The 20,256-nt window shown below is 41.9% G+C and overlaps 2 protein-coding genes across 6 annotated transcripts in view; both read right to left on the bottom strand.

The window, feature by feature from the left end:
• Positions 1-20,256, bottom strand: part of LOC121919807 (protein FAM71C-like) — a 1,121,343-nt gene that overhangs the window by 982,714 nt on the left and 118,373 nt on the right. The gene's annotated exons all lie outside the window — the stretch shown is intronic.
• Positions 1-20,256, bottom strand: part of FBXO16 (F-box protein 16) — a 32,534-nt gene that overhangs the window by 10,780 nt on the left and 1,498 nt on the right. For 3 of the 5 annotated variants that reach the window (XM_042448885.1, XM_042448875.1, XM_042448866.1), the window contains exons 1-5: positions 15,774-15,834; positions 9,568-9,671; positions 5,256-5,291; positions 3,859-4,065; positions 2,742-2,906 (exon numbers count right to left, since the gene is read on the bottom strand). In XM_042448885.1, the coding sequence (XP_042304819.1) occupies positions 2,742-2,906; positions 3,859-4,065; positions 5,256-5,291; positions 9,568-9,671; positions 15,774-15,813 (552 nt within the window). In that variant the 5' untranslated portion in view covers positions 15,814-15,834. Of the gene's footprint in view, positions 1-2,741; positions 2,907-3,858; positions 4,066-5,255; positions 5,292-7,762; positions 7,904-9,567; positions 9,672-15,773; positions 15,841-20,256 lie in introns of those variants that run through there. The other 2 variants (XM_042448901.1, XM_042448892.1) reach the window with 2 other exon arrangements.

Raw genomic sequence — 20,256 nt, forward strand, 5'->3', positions numbered from 1 at the left:
CTTGTGACAGATGGCCAGCCAGCCTTTTTTGAAAGACCTCTAAAGAAGAAGATTTCACCACCCTCCGAGGCACAGTATTCCACTGTTGAACAGCTCTTACTATCAGGACATTCTTCCTAATGTTGAGGTGGAATCTCTTTTACTATAGTTTGAATCTTTTGCTCCAAGTCCTATTTTCTGCAGATTCAGAAAACAAATTTGCTTAAGAAAAAGGGTTAAGAAGACAATCCAAGTGCCCATCCCAAAAGTGGTGAAGACAACAGTTCTATGCTACAAGTGTGAGCAATTTGAGATGTCCCTTCTGCCTAATAAGATGAGGCATAGTGGATTAGATCAAGGATCCATCCTGTTTCCATTAGTGACCAGTCAGATGAATTCTAACTATAGGAAAGGAAATTCCACCTCAACTTTAGGAAGACCTTCCTGACAGTAAGAACTGTTTGACAATGGAAGATACTGTCTCGGAGTGCGGTGGAGTCGCCTTCTTTGGAAGGTTTTAAACAGAATCTGGATGGTCATCTGTCAGGAGCGCTTTCATTGTGTATTCCTGCATGGCAGAAAGGTGTTGTATTGGGTAGCCTTGGGATCCCAATTCCAGGATTCTATAACTCTAGGTGCTTCCAGACCAAAGACCTCTTCTCTTCTTGGTTTCCTAGGTATGTTAAGATGTACACCAGTGGCTCAATCATTGGCTGACATTAATAGAAGAGACCTGCCGTAGACAGATTCCTCATATAATTAAAAAACCATTTAAGATGGAATTGCTCATTTGTTGGAGGAAATGAGTTACCTTAACTTCTCCTTCACCTTCCTCCCTTAAAATATTTTTCTGCAAGAAGACTTAAGGCAACTTAGATACTATGTACATACAGAAATCCAACACGCCCAGACATACATTAAATAAAAACCTTAGGGCCTTTACAGACCGGCTTGAAAGGCCAATCTGGGGGCAGAGTTGGGATGCAGCATCCTGACAATGCATGCCCGACTCCACCCCCAGGGCGCCCTGATGTCGCGTGCCACTGCAGACAGTGTGTGGCATCATGGCACGCCTCTGGCGCTGCGTCCAGATGATGCAGCACCAAAGGGGTGCCATATAGCTGTGCCTCCGCAACTATGGCACTCTTTTGAGGGTGCAAAAAGCGGCTCTTTTTGTGCCCTCAAAAGGCTAGCTTGGGGCCACAGCATGAAGTTGCTGAGGCCCTGATCTGGCGCAAAAAGGGGAGGTCTGTAAAGCCCCTTAGAGCCACTAAAAAGGAAATTGATATACATTAAGACTACGTGGTAAGGCACTACAAGACTGAATACCATAGCAACAAACTAGTTAAAATCACAAGCTCCACCTAAACAACTGACAGAATTTGAGTTTCTCTGTACTGTCCCACAGTTACTAACAAAATGTTTAATTTCTAAGATCCATAATGCACAGACTAAAGAAAACAGAAATATTAAGAGGTATGTGGAAACACAGTGGGAAATAGATCTAGGTATACAAACAGCAGACATGTTGTGGAAAAAAGTGTGACCAAACTCCCCTTTTCACTCCATCTCTGCTTACATCAGGAAGGAAACATATAGAGGGCACCACTGTCCATCTCTTTTTATTTTTTTAATGTTTTGTGATACTGTACAACCAAATTGTTGGAGGTGATGTGTGAAATACGGTGCATTAGGCCACATGTGGTTGGTTGTCCTAGGATGGCTAAGCGCTGTGATAAAATACATTGTATTACACAGGACAAAATTAAGAAAAGAGGTAAATTACTTTTATTTTCTTTATTCATGGATAGCAACCCATCATTAAGAAATAAATATCTAATCTCACAACTTTTGTTGGTAGCACATAGGCTAATTGCAAAAAAGTTGGACATATGCCATATCCACGGATCCAACCATCCATGGCTTGAAAATAAATTCCAAAAATTAAACCATGATTTTGACATTTTATATATGGGATACCATTTTACAACCCCATTGGATATAATGGGACTTCAGCATCCATGGATTTTGGTATCCACAGTGGGGTGGAGGTGGGGGTGAGGTCCTGGAACCAAATCCCATCAGATATCAAGGGCCCACTGTTCATCTTTGGTTTCACAGACCAATTCTGTGTTTTGTCCCTGACTGTCTAGAAGAGGTGGCTTGGTGGTCAGAGTCTGAGCTTCCAGCCTCTGACTTGTACCTCACAGTGTGCCAACCTACCTCCATATCTCCTCCAAAATGCCACTCAGACTATTCACCAGTTTGGAGAGAAAACTGAAGACAGTGGGGCCATTTCAGGGAAGTGGAGAGTTCAGGGGCATTGGGAGGGTTCTTTTGCATGTTTTGTGCATTTGGGGGCTTTGGGGATGATTTGCTGTGAAAAAAAATCAGCTGGAAATAAAAGAAGTTTTTTTAAAAAGGAAGGGATTCAGAGAGCTGTCACAGGCCATCAGGCCACAAAAATGTGGTCTGAGAGCCACATGTAGTCTACAGCCCACACTTTTGCCACCCCTTTCCCAGAATCCCTAGCAAATCAGCTTCCCAGGACGATTCCAAGTTCTGTTATAAGGACCAAGAATAGCTCTCCAGACTTGCAAGTGACAGTCTTGTTCCACTTCAGGTAAAAGAGTTTACAAGACCAAGTATTTATTATGTAAAAAAAAAAGAGTTGATAATCCTTGCACATGGAAAGCACACACATGAAAGCACACAAACACTAAAAAAGGTTACAGTTTTTTCACTCAAAGTAATGGGGGTACCTTATGTCGGACTACCTGGAGCTCTTCCACCTTTTCGATGTAGTTTCTCTTCCAGATCCCTTGCTCAAAGGGGGTGGGAGAGAAGTTGACATACCATCCAAAACGCAGACATTTTGGCATCCAGATCTGATCCAGCTCCGTCAAGAATTTCCAGTGCCAGCTTACCTGTGAAAGCCAAAGGCAACAGTCAAGGGACACAACCAGAGAAACAGGTGGGACACATAATCCAAGCACAAACATTGCTTCACAATGTTCAGAATACTATACATCCTTTAACAGGGTTGGCAAGAACAATGAATGTTTAATGTTTACTTTGACCTGTTTCCTTTTGTCTAGCCTAGCATCAAGAGAGAGCCCATGTGGTGTATGGCTTCAGTGTTGGATCAGGACTCCTGAATCCCAGCTTGGCCATGGAAGCCCACTGCTGACCTTGGGCAAGCCAAACTCCGGGGAAGGAAATGGCAAGCTCTGAACAAATTGTCAGGTGTGTCGGATTTATTTTGTAATGCAATAAGACTCAGAGTTTAGAGCATGTACTTGCTAACTGCAGTTCAAAAACACAAGCCTCAGCAACGTCAGAAAGTTTTCTTCAGATAACTGCATTGATCACAACATAACAATGTTGTCAGGGCTAAAGCATTTTCAGTTTCACAGTACATTCAAAGCAGTTAGCAATTCAAATGATAAACCATCTCTCCACCCTGCATCACCAACTGTTTAACATATCCCATTATCTGGTACTTTGAAACATAAACAATATATATGACTAGCAAGCATGGCAAGAACTATGAACCTGACACTTTAAGTTGAAGAGGGCATGCTGCCCTTGAACAACAAGCTGGTCATCCCTGATGTGTGTGTATGTCTGTTTGTGCCTTCATGTTGACTGTCAACTTATGGTCACCCTATGAATTTCCGATTAAGTTGCCATTGTGTTCATCTGAAATATAACCTGCAACCCCTACTATTCCTTCATAGTTTCCCATCAAAGTACTAAGCAGGCCTGACTTTGCTTAGCTTTAAATATCAAACAGGATCTGTTGCCTTCAGCATATTTAGATGCACCCTTGATGTAGCTCTGTTGCATCACCATCTCTGGCGACAGCCTGAGCTTTACCTGGGCACATCGGGAGAGGCTCCAGGGGTCCAAGAAGGAAAAGATGTACAGGGACAACACCCTGGGAAGCTTGGTGGTAAAATCCAGAGCTTCAACCGGCACTCGGTCCTGCAGGTGCCTGAAGCAGAACTTCAGCTGCGAGAGGGAGCAGCGCTCTAAGAAGTCCCTCAGGATTCCCCGCCTCTGAACATCTGTCCACTTGTCAAACTGGGGACAAAGAGATGGAGACAGACAAGATGTGGACACTTGAAGCAAGCCCTAAGAGATGTGATTTCTCTGACCCAAAGCATTTTGTAAACAAAAATAATACCACTAGGTGAAGTTGAAGGCTTTCATGGCTGGCATCCATAGTTTTTTGTGGGTTTTTCAGGCTATGAGGTTGTGTTCTAGATGATTTTTCCTGGCAAAATGTCAGGAAAAAACTCTTCTAGTACACAGCCTCATAGCCTGAAAAACAGATGGCCATCCAGCCTCTGTTTAAAAACCTCTGAAGGAGGAGGCGAGGGAATGTCTTCCACTGTCAAATAGCTCTTACAGTTGGGAAGTTCTTCCCAATGTTTAGTGGAATCTCTTTGCAATCTGATTTTGTTGTCTCCATCTGAAATAATTTGTTATGTTAATCAAATTTTGTCTTCTCACTAATCACCCTAATTTTCTTTTCAAGTAGGCATGGCTCTGATGACCATTGTGGTTTTTCTAGAAATAAAGGAAATCGTATTATTGGAAGTTCAACATTAGCAACTTCCTTAATACAAACTGCAGCTGTCAGTAAAATGCAGCTATTTAGTTCATTAGATAATAAATGGAAATTCAGTGTAGGCCCTGGAATGGTCTAAGTAGAATTTCTTGTTTATACAGCCCAGTTCTATCACTTGCTACAAAGAGATGCTGGAATCCATCAGCTAAAGATCTGTGAAGCTTTCCTCCACTATAGACTGCCTGCTATATCTTTTTAAGATTGTATATCAGGGATGCTTTGATTTAGATTTCCTGCATGGCAGAATGGGGTTGGACTGGATGGCCCTTGCAGTCTCTTCCAACTCTAGGATTCTATGATTCTAATTTATAGCTGGAAGGTGTGTCAAAATCTTAGGATGGCTTGGAATTGGAACCAGTTCTAGTGCAAAACAACAACTTTTGCTTCTTTAAAATTTTGGGGGCACATGTTTGATATATGTAGAATAATTTTTCCGCAAACAGAAGCATTACTTTTAACCGTAATCTTCCAGAAGCTAACCTGCCATATAAACAGACTAAGTGTGAGCATTTTGTAATGAGCTTACATTTGCCAGCACAGCCTGGTCTGAATAAAGTGCTGCAGCCCTTAAGCACTTCAGTTAAAGTACAATTAAGAAAGATTAAGAAAAAAGGCAATTAAGAAAGAAAAGGCTTATTACCCATTTCCCCAATAAGTTTCTTCTCTCTTCAAATACCTTTAAAAAAAACAATTTAGTAAGTAGGTTTTTTTACAAAAGAGGACTAAACAAAGAATTACTCAACAAGCTGTTAAAGATTACTTAGAACAACAACAACAACAACAACAATTTCATACCCACCTCTCCTTATGGATCAAGGCAGGGAACAACAGATTAAACTACAGCAAAGAATATTATTATTATTACTATTATTATTAACACTTATTTATAGAGCGGTGTAAAGTTTGCACAGCACTTTACATAGTAAGAGTCAAATAAGGGGGGGAGGGGGGAGAATAAAAACCTGCCAAGCGGTGTACAATATAAAACAACAATGTTACATGATTAAAATATCTCTAAAATAATAGACATGTAACACAGTAAAAAATATAAACACCAATTAAAAAAAAACAAAATCAGTTAAAACAGCATAATTTCAGTTTTAAAAGAAAACATATTAAAAACAACCAATTCATAATTTAAAAACTCATAATTTAAAAACATTTGGATAGGCCTTGGACTATGACTCTGGAGACGAGGGTTTGAATCCCTCCTTGGCCATGGAAGCCCAGCTTGGGTAAGTCACACACTCTCAGCTCCAGAAAACCCTATGATAGGTTCACCTTAGGGTCGACTTGAAGGCACATAACGACAACAATAACACAACAGACCTGCCAGATGAGACTGACGCCAACATTAAAAAAATGTATTTTTGCAAATACTGTTGTCAAGAAACTCCCACGGTAGATTAGCCTTTCAAGCAAGACTAGACTCAGAGGAAGGAGGCATGTAAACCAGAGGAAGAAAAACGAATTACTGTATTTTCTGGCGTATAAGACTACTTTTTAACCCAGAAAAATCTTCTCAAAAGTTGGGGGTCGTCTTATACACCGGGTGTTGTCTTATAGGGCAGGAGAACCGGACTGGAGAATCTGCAGTCGCTACATATGGTGGGGGGAGCTCAAAAACGGCCATCGTATGAAAGCAGCTACCGCTCTGATAGTCTTGGAGACAGGGAGAGCTGACCAGTCCAAGCAGGCCTTGTATACAACATGTTTTCCTGCTAAGCACCTGCATGTCATAAGCATTTGAATTAAAATTACCATATTGAACTCAAATTTGGTGTTTTTAAAAAAAATTATTTGGTAAGTGTTGGAAGAGGGGTAGTCTTATACCGCGAGTATATCCCAAACTCTATATTTTAACTGGAAAAGTTGGGGGTCGCCTTATACACCAGAATACGGTAATTAAGATATGTAGATGACACCTTGCTACTAGCAGAAAATAGCACATGTCTTGAACAATTACTGAAGAAAGTCAAGGAAGAAAGCGGAAAGGCAGGTTTGAACATTAAGAAGATAAACTTATTTGAGATAATGGTGCTGGATAATTCTTTGGTCTGCTAAAAAAAGACCAATAAATAAAAACAAATTCAAATCTTCCTAGAAGCCAAGATGACGGAACTGAGGCTGTCGTATTTTGGCCAGATCATGAGAACGCATGACTCTCTAGAAAAGACAATAATGCTTGGAAAGGTAGAAGGCAGCAGAAAGAGAGGAAGAGCAATGCCAGATGGGTAGACTCATTCAAGGAAGCCATGGCCCTGAGGCTCCATGACCAGAGCAGGGCTGTTGATCATAGGGTGCCTTGGAGGTCTCTTACTCATAGGGTCACCATACATTGAAGTTGGTCTGATGGCAGTTAACAACAACAAAGGTTAGCCACAACAAAAACAGTGGGAAGGGCATAAATGTGTTCTCTGCTGCCCCAGAGAGTAGGACCAGGTCTGATGATTTCAAGCTACAAGAGTGGATTTCAATTGAATATCAGAAGAAACTTCTTGGCAGTAGGAGCTTCAATGGTACCAGTTTCCCAGAAATGGTGGGGTCTCCTTCTCTGGAGGTTTTCAAAAACAGGCTTCAAAAATTCTAGGGATATTCTGACTGAGGGGCTGGGTGGTTGGATTCAATTCCATGGGAGTACCTACCAGCTCTATGATTTTTGGTTGACTTCATTTTCCTTGCCTTCTGCTCCCATATCTGTATTTGAAACTGTTTCCCCACAATTGTCTTGTGGGAGAGGAATGTTTTTGTTACAAGGAAATAACAAATGACCCACGGAAGTAACTTGAAGGGGGAGAGTTGTAATGATATTTGCATTTCCCCCCAAAGTGAACCGCATAAGCTTTGATCCCAGAAACAGACAATGTTTGCTTTCCGAGCTCTTGTACAGCCACCTGGGTTGTGACACGCTCGATTAGAAACAAAAGTGTGTCGTTTGTTGATCTCTTATGAAAACATCAGATCCTGATATAACCACCCCAAAGTTTCTTTTCATCATTTCTTTAAATACAGTAATTTAATTGGATATATAATGTGGGATTGAAAAGAAAGAGAAAAGGGGAGAATAAAAAAGGACAGGAAAGAATTAGAAGGGAGAATTCTTAGGATATGAACAAGGGCTAGACAAGTACGTTAGTATAAACTCACCATGTTTGCAAAAAGAGAGCCAGTGTGGTGTAGTGGTGTGAGCATTGAATTATGGTCTAGAGACAATCCCTGATCAGCCCTGTGTTGTCCTGGGCAAGGCACACTCTCTCAGCCTTCAAGGGAGGCAAAGACAAGAAAACCCTGTGGTAGGGTCACCATAAGTCAGACATGACTTGAAGTCACACAACAATGACAACATTTGCAAAAATACATTTTCTTGACGTTGGCACCTGTACTTAAAATATACATTAGTGTGTAGCCAAAGTAGTAAGATCTTCTGGCCATTGAACAATAGATGGTGAATGTTTTATCGTCTCAACCTGGGATTACTGATTGTTTCGCAAAAGTAAAAGAACGCTGGATCCAACTACGTTGACGCTCAGATCTCCCAATGCAGGAATATAATTTTAAACATGCGCGCACACCAATGCCAAAGATGTTTCTAATATAAAATTAACGTGTTGTAATACATCCAGTCAGAAAAGAGGATGACCACAACACAGGTAAATTGTCTCCAGCAAGGAAGCCCTGACTTTGAAAGACTTGGCTAAGGCTGTTGATGGCAGGGGGACTTGAAGGTCTGCCATTAAGAGGGCTGTCACAACATGAAAACAATTTGATGGCAATTAATAACATTATATCCAACAGAAAAGCAGTAACCACTGAACACACACACATCATTGTCACAAAGAAGATAGGACTCCAAGAGACCAAGGTTTGAATCTCTGGTTTGCCATGGAAGCCCACTGGTGACCTTGGGTTAGTCACATTCTCTCTGCGTCAGGTTGCAACTGCACTGTAGAAGTAATGTCATTTGGCCCCACTTTAACTGCCATGGTTCCATCCTACAGAATCCTGGGAATGGTAGTTTTTAGAGGCATCAGACAATGGACAAGAGAGTGGGCTGCCTTGTATTGGTGGATGAAGAGCCTGGCAAACAGTGCCCCGTGTGTTTCCCCCACTCCATGCAGTTCACCCCCAAGATGAGTAGTCTCCATTCAGAAACTCTTAGAATTGCATTCATTGTATTCTGTACTCCCTGCTTCCTGGAATGGTATAGATGTCTATGAAAGCCATATATCAGGTTATACTAGGTTATTGTCCTCAGGAGGAGGATACTGAAGAGGCTATCTGCACCAATGTGTATGGCATACTGGAGAAACTCATATTTGTTGAGCTAAGAAGGCAAGATGAGGAAACGTTGCATGATTTATTCAGCTATGGCAGGAGTGAGCAACTATGGAAGGGTAGAAGGGCACATAGACCTCCCCAGGAGACCGTGAAGGGCCTCATTTCCGATACACACAGACCTCAAAAATAATGTACAACAAAATGCTCTCTAGAGGATATGGCAGCATTTCCACCAAGTTTTGGAGGCCCTCTTAGACCATTTTAGGCCCAAGAAGGGTCTTCTCAAATAAAAAGAAGTGAGCAGAAGTCATCTCCTTATTCACTTTCTGTATCAAAAAAAAAAGGCCTCCCTTGACCTTAACTGGCTGAGGAGGGTGCAAAATGTGATGGAAATATTCCTGAACACTCCCCAGAGGGCATTTTAGGGCCTTTCAGGGCCAAAAAATGGATTTGAAAATTTTTGCAATTCTTTTGGGGGAGGGGAAATCAAAATTTTACTTACTCCCGAGGAGTACAGCAGGAGCTCTAAACAAAGTGGAAAAGCCCTCCACATCCCCTCGAGAGCATTAGAAAGCATTCTGGAACAAAGCTCTTTTTTGACCCAAGGGGTCCTGGTAGGCCACATGTGGCCCATGGGTAGCACTTTGTCCACCCCTGAGCTATGGCATACTCACTTTATCATTCATAAGCTGGTGGTTCAGCGGTGTCCACATGCTCATCTTGGTTTGCATCTTGGGGCCCTCCAGGTTTTTAGGAGGTGCAAATGCCATTCTTCCTCCTGCAGGAGATGACACAGAATGAATCATGTCAGATTCACAAGTCACAGTAGTCATTTCAAGGCTTTGCTGCAAATACTAAAACTGTATAAGAAAAATATTAATGCCTCTTTTGTTAATCCCCAATATGAGAAATACACCTCTGACAACTCTGTCCCCATATATAATCTCAAGGGTCATGAAAAGAAATTTCTATTTTAATTATGAAATCAAATTAATTTTTCTACATTTCTGAAATGAAATGTGACTTACACGGGGTCTTTTGTCTCGCACTGCAAACAAGATGCAGTGGCCCCTTGGTATCTGCTGGGGTTTCGTTTCAGGACCACTCCACTCTGGATACCAACATCTGTGGAAATCCCATTAAATACAGTGGCATAGTAAAATGGTGACCCTTATATAAAATGGTAAAATCAAGGTTTGTTTTAGGGGAGATACATAAATATTTACTGTATATACCCATGCATAAGTTTAGAAATTTTAGTCAAAAAATTGACTCAAAAAACCTAGATCAACCCATCCATGGGTCAGTGTAAGTACTATACTTTAACTCTTATCAAAAAGGGAACCATGCCCTGGTGAACGGTGAGAGCTTAAACTCTTCTCAGAGCACCTGAAAGAGCCCCCTTTACAATCTCATCCATCCAACTTTTAGGATGAATACAAATGGTTACACCTGTCAAAAAATGTAAAGATGTTTAGCATCATTTTCCTTTGCTTCATCCTTTACAACATCCTTTGCTAGATCCTTAGTACACATGTTGCTAAGTATTACCCTTGACCTATCCACAGGTTACATCAAAATCCATAATTTTGGCTCCAAAACCTGCCCTTGACCTATACATGAGGTTGACTTATAGTCAAGTATATTGCAGCCATGGATAGTTGAATCTGTGAACCCAAAGGACTGACTGTAGTTGTTTGTATATCAGTCTACATATGCATATGTCTTTGTGCGTACCCACTTGTCTCTACAATTGTTATGTATGAACCAGACATTGATTCACATACATTTGAGGTCAATAAATCCTCTCGTTGTTCATTGAACCTCAGAACACAGCTACTTTGTTGGGAACTGTTACAATGTTCATACCAGATGTACAAAATGGAACTGAAAAAGCAGGATGCAAATAAAGTGGAGGAAGAGGAGGAGATGATAATGGAGAACATGAAGGAGATGGAGGAAGAGGGGGAAAAATAAGATAAAATAAGGAGGAGGAGGAGGTGATCAAAACAGAGAAGAAGATGAAAGAAGAGAAGAAAAATAATGGAGGAAGAGGAAGAAGATGAGGAGGAGAACAGAAGGAAGGTAAAACGGAGGAGGAGGTGATCAAAATGGAGGGGAAGATCAAGAAAGAGGAAGAGGCGAAGAGAAAAATAGAGAAGATGGAAAAGGAGAGGAAAGAAGATAAAATGGAGGAGGAGGAGGAGTGAGAAGACAAAATGATGGAAGTGGAGATAAATATGGAAGAGGAAATAGAGGAAAGTGAAGGAGGAGAAGCAGGAAGAAGAAGAGAAGGACAAAGAGGAAGAGGAGATGATGATGATGATGATGATGAGGAGGAGGAGGAGGAGGAGGGTATTGGAAAAAGTGAAGAAACATAAGCTCCAAAGTAAAGTTGAAGGCTTTCATGGCCGGCATCCGTAGTTTTTTGTGGGTCTTTCGGGCTATGTGGCCATGTTCTAGCAGAGTTTCTTTCTGACGTTTTGCCAGCATCTGTGGCTGGCATCTTCAGAGATCTCTATAGGCTCCAATGATGATCCAAAGTTCAAATCTTATGATCAAATAAATACTTTTGTGAAACAAGCCAGAGAGCTGGGAAGGCAACTGGGTGCTCCATCTCAGCCTCCAATGTGAGTTGGAGCATCTGGGAGGAAGCGAAGATGACAGATGGAAATAGAGCATGCAGATCACAGAGGAAGAAATCCTTGGCCTACATTCGAAAGAAAGAATCAGCTTTTTGAGTGCTGTTTCACACATTACAGAGCAACACATCTTAGTTTGCCAAGATCTTCAATGGGGAGATCAGCAATCCCAGCACATAGGTCTGTGTGCATAATGTGCTAAGTTTTCTTTTAGTTTCTCCACCCCCCCAAAACCCACAAACACCTGTTTGTCATCCGTCAGCATTAGCTGACATTTTTATGGGTGAAAATCTTTAGAAACAGGTAGAGGTGAGGCTATATCCTAAATTGCGTCTGAAGAACTCAACAAGGCTATTAAGCAACTGTTCAAACACTCACCAGTGTTTGCTTTATGGCTTTTGTTATTGCTTTATGGCTCTCCTGATTGAGAGGGAGGTTGTAACAAAAGGGAAAGTAACTTTCACTGATACAGAGTAGAGATGGTTACCTGGGCACACTTACAAAGGAGTGGAAACAAAACACAGGCCAACCTTCCAACACAGAGAGGCAAAATACACCATCAGATGTTCATTATGGTTCCTTTTACATTACAGTGGTACCCCGGGTTACGAAAATAATTCGTTCCGCCGCCGCGTTCGTAACCCGAAATCCTTCGTAAGCCAAAAAAGCCATAGGCGCTAATGGGGAAAAGCCGCGATTTCGTGCGAAATAGCGCCGAAAAGTACCAAAAAAATTTTCGTAACCCGAAATAACCTTCGTAACCCGGAACAGTTTTTTCCTATTGATTTTTTTCGTAACCCGGAAATTTCGTAAGGCGGTGCTTTCGTATCCCGGGGTACCACTGTATATAGTTATTATAGCACATTGGCTGCCATGGCTACATCCTAAGGAATCCTGGGATTTGTACAATGGTGATACAATAGAGCTCTTTAGCAGAAATGACAAATCCTCTTTGTACATTCTCCCACCTGGAAGCCTTGCCACTCAACAGAACAATACACCAATTAACATGGAAATCACTCCTCCCAACCCAGGGTCACACAGTATATATATAGCCCACTCACTTCCATCTGAAGATGCCAGCCACAGATGCTAGCAAAACACTCTTCTAGAACATGGCCACATAGGCCGGAAAACCCACAAAAAAACTATGGATGCTGGCTGTGAAAGCCTTCAACTTCACATCCTACGTCATAGTTTGCCAGTATATTTTGATGCTGCAACTCTGGTTTGGATATTACTACATGCCTACAAAAGCTCATGCTGCCAACTTCTTCCTTTCAGTTAGTCTCAAAGGTGCTACAAGATTTCTCTGCATTCAGTTATCCCAAACTGTGGTTTTGTGAGATGCCTAAACTCAGCTGCTGAAATCAATTAGAATGCAATCCCACTTGGGTTTTTTTCCTGGTCCTTCCTTTTTCTAAAGACACATTGAATGCATCTTTAGGTTCAGTAAACAATACGAGACACGAGAGAAGAGAACTGGTTCTTTTTAATCTAACCCGGGGTAGGCAACCTGCGGCCCACGGGCCGGATGCGGCCCAGCGAGGCCTTGGGACCAGCCCCAGCCTGGTCCTGCCACCAATTGCTGCTGGGGCCTTTGGCGTCTCGCGCGAGGGGCATGGTGGGGCAATTGTCTATAGAAGCCTCAGAAACATGCATTTACCTTAACAGTTTTTTAAAAATCAGCAAATTTTTTCGCGTGTCCTCCATTTTTTATTTAAATAGTGCCCTCCATTTGAAAATTTTGTCCTACATTTGTCCCGGTTTATTTATTTAATCTTTTTAAAATTATTTAATTATTTATTTTTTGGCTTCGGCCCCCCAGTTGTCTGAGGGACAGCAACCCGGCCCCTGGCTCAAAAAGGTTGCCTACCCCTGATCTAACCGGATGTGACTGCACAGCTCTGTCGGCAAATGCCATCCACAAATACTGCTCAGCTAGCAAATGTCATTGTAAATGAGTCACAAGGATGATTCCAAAATAACTACAGTACAGTAGGGATGGTAGAGCACATCCTCTGCAGAGGAACCTTGGTACCACTTGCTTGACCCCCCTGCAAATGAGTAGGCTTTATTACTCACAGGAAACAAAGGAAAAGCTTGCCTATATATATATATATATATATATATATATATTAGTTGTTACATGCCTTCAAGTCATTTCTGGCTTATGCCCATCCATTGCCTTCTTCTGAGGCTGAGAGAGTATGGCTTGACCAAGGTCACCGAGTGGGATTACATGGCCAAGCCAGGTTTCGAACCCCAGTCTCCAGAGTTGTAATCAAATGTTCAAACCACTACACCACAAGCTCTCTTATATATATTAGCTGACATCTCTTGACCATGGCAAACATTTTTGATTAAAAGTCTGTCCTCACTCCCCATAAATCCTGATGAAAAAGCAAGACTTTGTTGGGCCGCGAGGGCAGCTGTAAGGCCACTGGCACAATTTGATAATGTTTAAGAAAGATGAACATACTGTAACGTTTATATCATCTTAACTAAGGGCATTAGACTGGCTTCTCAGATTGCACTAATCTAGGTTTAACCCTGCCAAAATGTTAAGATGGAATCTCACACAGATGCAGACCTACTTTATTAATGATTTATTATGCCAATATGATTAAGGAAAAATTGGAGGAAGCACTGCTTGGTCAAGGTTTTAGTTAAGGCACACACTTAACCTACTGATCGTAATCCATATGTTGACAATAAGTAGAATGGGCTTAGTGATGGGCGGAGTAACTCTGAATGGACTGGACTTTGTGTTGTTGTTGACTGTGTGGCAATTCACCAAGAAAACCAGGGTTTGGATGTTGGACTATGACTCTGGAAACCAGGGTTCGAATGCTGGCAGAGCCATAAAACCCCGCTGGGTGACCTTAGGCAAGTCACACACTCTCAGCCTCAGGGGAAGGCAATGGCAAACCTCTTCTGAACAAATCTTGCCAAGAAAGTCCTGTGATAAGTTTGTCTTAGGGTCACCAGAAATGACTTGGAGGCACACAACCACCAATTGTTTTTATTCCATCATTCATTCATTTCCATACATACATTTGTACCCTACTTTCATCGAAGCAGCTTGGGGCAATTCTGTCTTTTCTACAACCCTATAAAGTAGGCTGAACCAGAGAGCAACAACAACAACCCTTCTTGACTGTAAGGCAGCCTTTCTCAAATAGTGGGGTGGGCCCCCCAGGGGGGGCGCGAGGCTCCGTAAAGGGGGGCGCGAGGCTCTGTTATGCAGAGGTGTACTTATAACAATTTTATTGACAAATGATACTATTTACAGTCGCGCGGGGGGCGCGAAATGTTTTCTTCTTCCTAGGGGGGGCATGACAGAAAATAATTGAGAAGCACTGCTGTAAGGGAACACACAGAAATGATCTCAATAGCTGGTCTATAACGTTTTCAAATGCCCTTCCACTTCAGAGGCTCTTTAAGGAATCGGAAGGTCTGTGGTAGCAACTTCTGCATCTTTATTTTATATACTTATCACTCATTCAGACAAACCAGAGGGAAGAGCATACTAAAGATGCCTTCATAGACTACCACTTTCTGGGAGCTGTAATCCAAAAAATATTATTAAATTGCTTTAATAAATTGATAGCATTAATACCTATATCTACACACACATCTGGAAAGGTCTACTATGCATCAGAAAAATAAATGTCACAGTATTGTTATTTGTACTGTATGCATGTACAATATTGTATGCCTGGCATAGTGCTTTGAGCATTGGACTATGACTCTGGAGACCAGGGTTCGATTTCCAGCTCAGCCTTGACTGGTCCACTGGGTGACCTCAGGTAAGTCACACTCTCTCAGCCTCAGAGGATAGCAATGACAAACTTCCTCTGAAGAAATCTTGCCAAGAAAACCCTATGACAGGTTTTTAAGTCAGAAATGACTTGAAGGCACATGACAACAAACAACAAATCATTCATTCATTCACATTTCTACTCTACTTTCATCCAAGCAGCTTGGGGAAATTCCATCTTTGCAACAACCCTGCAAAGTAGGCTGCGACAGAGAACAACGGTCCAACAAACCAAATGGAAAATGGATCTTTTTGGTCTGAACAATACAGTCTGGATGCTAAATTGGGTTACATTTTGCAAAATTTAAGCCCTGAAAAGTGCAACTCCATCCCACTGCAATGCACAGATAATGCATCCCTGAGAAATGATCATCCAACCTTTGTTTAAAAGTTTCCAACAAACAGAGTCTATCACCTTTAGAGGGAACCCATTCCACTCTCATCGAGTTTATCATCAGGGAGTTTTTCCTGGTCTCTAATTGGAATCTCCTTGTCATTTGAATTCATTGTTCAGGTCCTGTCTCCTGTAGAAATCAAAAACAAGCTCGCACCATCTTCTATGTGACAATCCTTCCAATATTTAAGGACGACTATCATACTGCCCCTCTATCCCCTCTTTGCTAGACTAAATATCTTTGGTATCAACAGCAGATTTGATGAGCATCCTCTTCCTTCATCCAACCCAAAAATATAAATTAACGCCAGACCCAGGAAAGATCTTGGATACATAATGATGCGGAAGCAGGGTGACCAGGTGTCATAACTGCAAAGGAGGACAAGGCACTGCAAAATGTAGGACATTCACAAAAAGTGCAGGATATTACAAAATAAAAGCTAAAAATACTACTATAAATATAAACTCATGCTTCTTAGTCATGTTCAAAGTGGAAAACGTTTTGAAATGCCTCCTGGACAGAAGATTGAAATGTAGGACATGTCCTGGGAAAGGGGGACATCTGGTCACCAAATGAGGAGCCACTGATGAACACTCATTAGGCTAAAGTCCACTTAATGGGAGAAGCACCGAGTCCACATTTCTCCAGCTTTTCTGTAGATCTCGATGAAGGATTTACTGACATCAAGACACACGACATCCAAAGCACTCCCCTGATCTACCTAGCCTCACAAGAGAGACAGAGATTAGCCTGGCATGATTTGTTTTTGAGAAACCCATGTGGGCTCTTAGTAAAAACAACAGTCTTTTCTTAGTGTTTATCTATTTATTTTGAGTTGTTTTAGCCATTCATATGTCCCCCCTTTTTTCCAAAAATGGGACTCAAGGTGGCTGATTAAAACCTATACCAACAAAAGGCATAAATATAAGTGATTTTTTAAAAACACTTAAAACATTTGTAAAGTTAAAACCATTAAAATTTATTAAAAGCCTGTGTGTTGTCAAGCCATCTGTTGACTTATGGTGACCCCACAAATTTCACAGGGTTTTCTTAGGCAAGGAATAGCAACAGCTGGTTTTGCCAGTCCCTTTCTTTGAAACAGACCATCCAGCACCTGGGATTCCTTGGGAGTCTCCCATCCAAATACTAACCAGGGCTGACCCTGCTTAGCTTCCAAAACCAGACAAGATCTGGTGTCTTTAGAATATTTAGGCATTATTTAAAAAGGGGAAAAAAGCACAGCGCCCCAGGAGAAGCCCATCCTTGTCAGTTTATAAAACTTTGATGACACAAGAACATTCTAGCTTCCTAGTAGAAGGAAAGCAAGGATACAACCATCCTGGCCTCCCTAGCCAGGGGCTTGCAAAATCTGAGAGCAGCCACTGAGAAAGTCTCCTCCCTCGTTCCCATTAAACAAAGCTGAAGAACACAGTGGAACACAGAGGGAGGCCTCTCTTGAAGATCTGAGAGCTCTAATGAGTCAACAGTGTGATGTAGCAGCTAAAAACCCCAATGTGATTCTGGGCTGCATCAACAGACATATAGTGTCTAGATCAAGCGAAGTAATAGTGCCACTCTATTCTGCTCTGGTCAGGCCAACCTGGAATACTGTGTCCAGTTCTGGGCACCACAATTAAAAAGGAGGTTGAGAAAGTGGAGTGTGTCCAAAGGAAGCCGACTAAAATGGTGAAGGGTCTGGAAACCATGAAGCCTTACGAAGAGAGACTTAAGAAGCTGGGGGTGTTTATCCTGGAGAAGAGGAGGTTAAGAGGTGATATGATGGCCATGTTTTAATAATTGAAAGAGTGTCGTATTCAGGATGGAGCAAGCTTGTTTTCTGCTGCTCCAGAGACTAGAACACAGAGCGATGGATTTAAGATACAGGAAAAGAGATTCCACCTCAACATTGGGAAGAACCACCTGACAGTGAGAGCTGTTTGACCGTGGAACACATTCCCTTGGAGGGTGGTGGAGTCTCCTTCTTTGGAGGTCTTTAAACGGATGGCCATCTGTCGGGGGCGCATTGACTGTGAGTTCCTGCATGGCAGGGGTTGGATTGGATGGGCCTTACGGTCTCTTCCAACTCTATGGTTCTATGGAAACCATGAAGCCCTATGAGGAGAGACTTAGAGAGCTGGGGATGTTTAGCGTGGAGAAGACAAGGTTAAGAGGTGATACAATAGCCCTGTTTAAATATTTGAAGGGATGTCATATTGAGAAGGGAGCAAGCTTGTTTTCTGCTGCTCCAGAGACTAAGACAGAGAACTATGGATGCAAGTTCCAGGAAAAGACATTCCACCTCAACATTAGTAGGAACCTCCTGACAGTAGAAGCTGTTGGCCAGTTGAAGATGCTGCCTTGGAGGATGATGGAGTCTCCTTTGGAAGTTTTTAAACAGAGGCTGGATGGCCATCTGCCACAGGGAGGGCTTGGACTGTGTCTTCCTGCATGGACAAATGGGGGGAGCCTTGATGGCCCTTGAGGCCCCTTCCAGCTCTACGATTCTGCTACTTGCAGACTGGCTCTTTAATTATCTGTTCTACAATGTTTCCCAGTATTTGCCCTCTCTTTTCTTTTTCTTTTAATATGTGGATGTAGTTTAACTAATTATTATTGTTAGTTAATAGTGTGTTTATTCATTAATACAAATATATTAAAAAAAACAACTTTAAATTCCAGTGCTAACTTCCAGCTTAACAGGTTTCTTGCTTTCTCTCTCCTTTCTGTTAAAGAGGAGAACCACATTTCTCTGCCTCGGTTGTATAGAGACCTGGCATGGCTTCCAGGAATTCTCAGCTCTTATAGACGGAGGCTTGAGATTGCATTTGCAAGTTCCTTTTCTACTCTTGGATGCCATTTATCTGGCCCTGGAGATGTGAATTCAATGGAAGTAACCAAGTGTTCCCATACCACCACTTTAGCTATTTGGACTGAAGTTCTCTCACTCTATCATCTATTTGCTTTTCACTCAGGTAAGCTCTGCTTTCCTCCAGAGAGAAGAGCCATTAGCCATTTCCCGTCTTCTCCACACACTGAAGCTACAGTTTCCTCGTTCTTTCTCTTCTGCCAAACAATCATTTTTCAAACCTTCTTCCTTGCAAGCCTGAACCCATTTTGAGCTTTAGCATTCCTGACCTTCTTCTTATAAATTCTGGCTACTTGTAGCTAATCTTCTTTGGTAATTTGCTCCTTCTCCCTTGACTCTTTTCATATCAGCTATATCTGTAATCTATGTATGCTGCTATCATTTTTAGCCAAGTGTTCTCAATCTGCTTTTCATGCTCCCAGGGGTCATTCAGACTTTTTTTGGCGCAACTATGGCCTGTTACAGACAGCCAAAATAAAGCTGCTTCGAGTCACAGTGGAGGTATGGTGTTTCAATGATGCATGCGTCCTAAGAGTCTAGAAGTCACACCAAAGCCATGCTTCAGCTCTAAGGACTGGAGCGTGGCTTTAGTGTGGCTTCTGGACTCTTAGGACGCATGCATCTTTGAAAAACCATACCTCCACTGTGACTCGAAGCAGCTTTATTTTGGCTGTCTGTAACAGGCCTTTGTGAATAATCTCACTCACACATTCCTCTTTCATTGCTCACACTATTTTATTTTTTATCGGAACCACATCTCTGCAAGTTCTGTGGCTCATACATGTCGGCACCTGAATGAAGATGCATTTGATAATAGGGAACGACAGCTACGAACATATAAACAACATCAGTTAGAACGCATCAGTTAAAAACACACATCCATTTGATGATGCGGATGGATTCGAAACACATTCAAGGCATGCAAAGTTTTATCTGGGTTTATCCCAGTTCTATTTGCATCAGTTATTCACACAGCTGACAAGAGAAATCGTCCAGAATTGTGGATTTTGATATGACCCATGGACAAGTCGAGGGTAAAACCTAGAGTCATGTAACAAAAGATCTAAAGGATGAAGCAAAGGAAAGCAATGCCAAATAAGTTACAAAATTCCAGCCAGCATCGCTGTGCTCACACTAAAGGCTACTAAAGGCTGGATGATGGATGAGAGAGTAGACAGTAGAGGATGGTCAGTGCTTTCAGGACAGATTATGCGCTTGCATTTCACCAAGGGATGCTTGCTTTTAAAATAAGAGTTAAAGTACAGTACTTACATTGACTGGTGGACAAATCAATAAAGTTGGGTCAATTTTTTGACTAAGATGTCTAGACTTATACATGAGTTTATACCGTACCTGAGATTGATTATCCCAGGTTAAGTGGGTCTTTGGCAACCCCCATCACCCCCCCCCCCCAAACTTAACAAGATACATTCAAAATGCCTGTGAATAACAAAACCCTGCTCCACTCTGGGGCCATAACAAACTACAATTCCCAGAATTCCATAGCATTGAGCCAGGGCAGTTAAAGCAGTGTCAAACTTGGTTATTTCTGCAGTGTGGATGCAGCCACCATCTCTGAATAACCCCTCAGTCATCATATCTCCTTCCTTCCTGTTTGGTCTGAAAACCTAATCACA

Source organism: Sceloporus undulatus, chromosome 1 (assembly GCF_019175285.1).
Source record: "Sceloporus undulatus isolate JIND9_A2432 ecotype Alabama chromosome 1, SceUnd_v1.1, whole genome shotgun sequence".
Classification (NCBI taxonomy): domain Eukaryota; kingdom Metazoa; phylum Chordata; class Lepidosauria; order Squamata; family Phrynosomatidae; genus Sceloporus; species Sceloporus undulatus.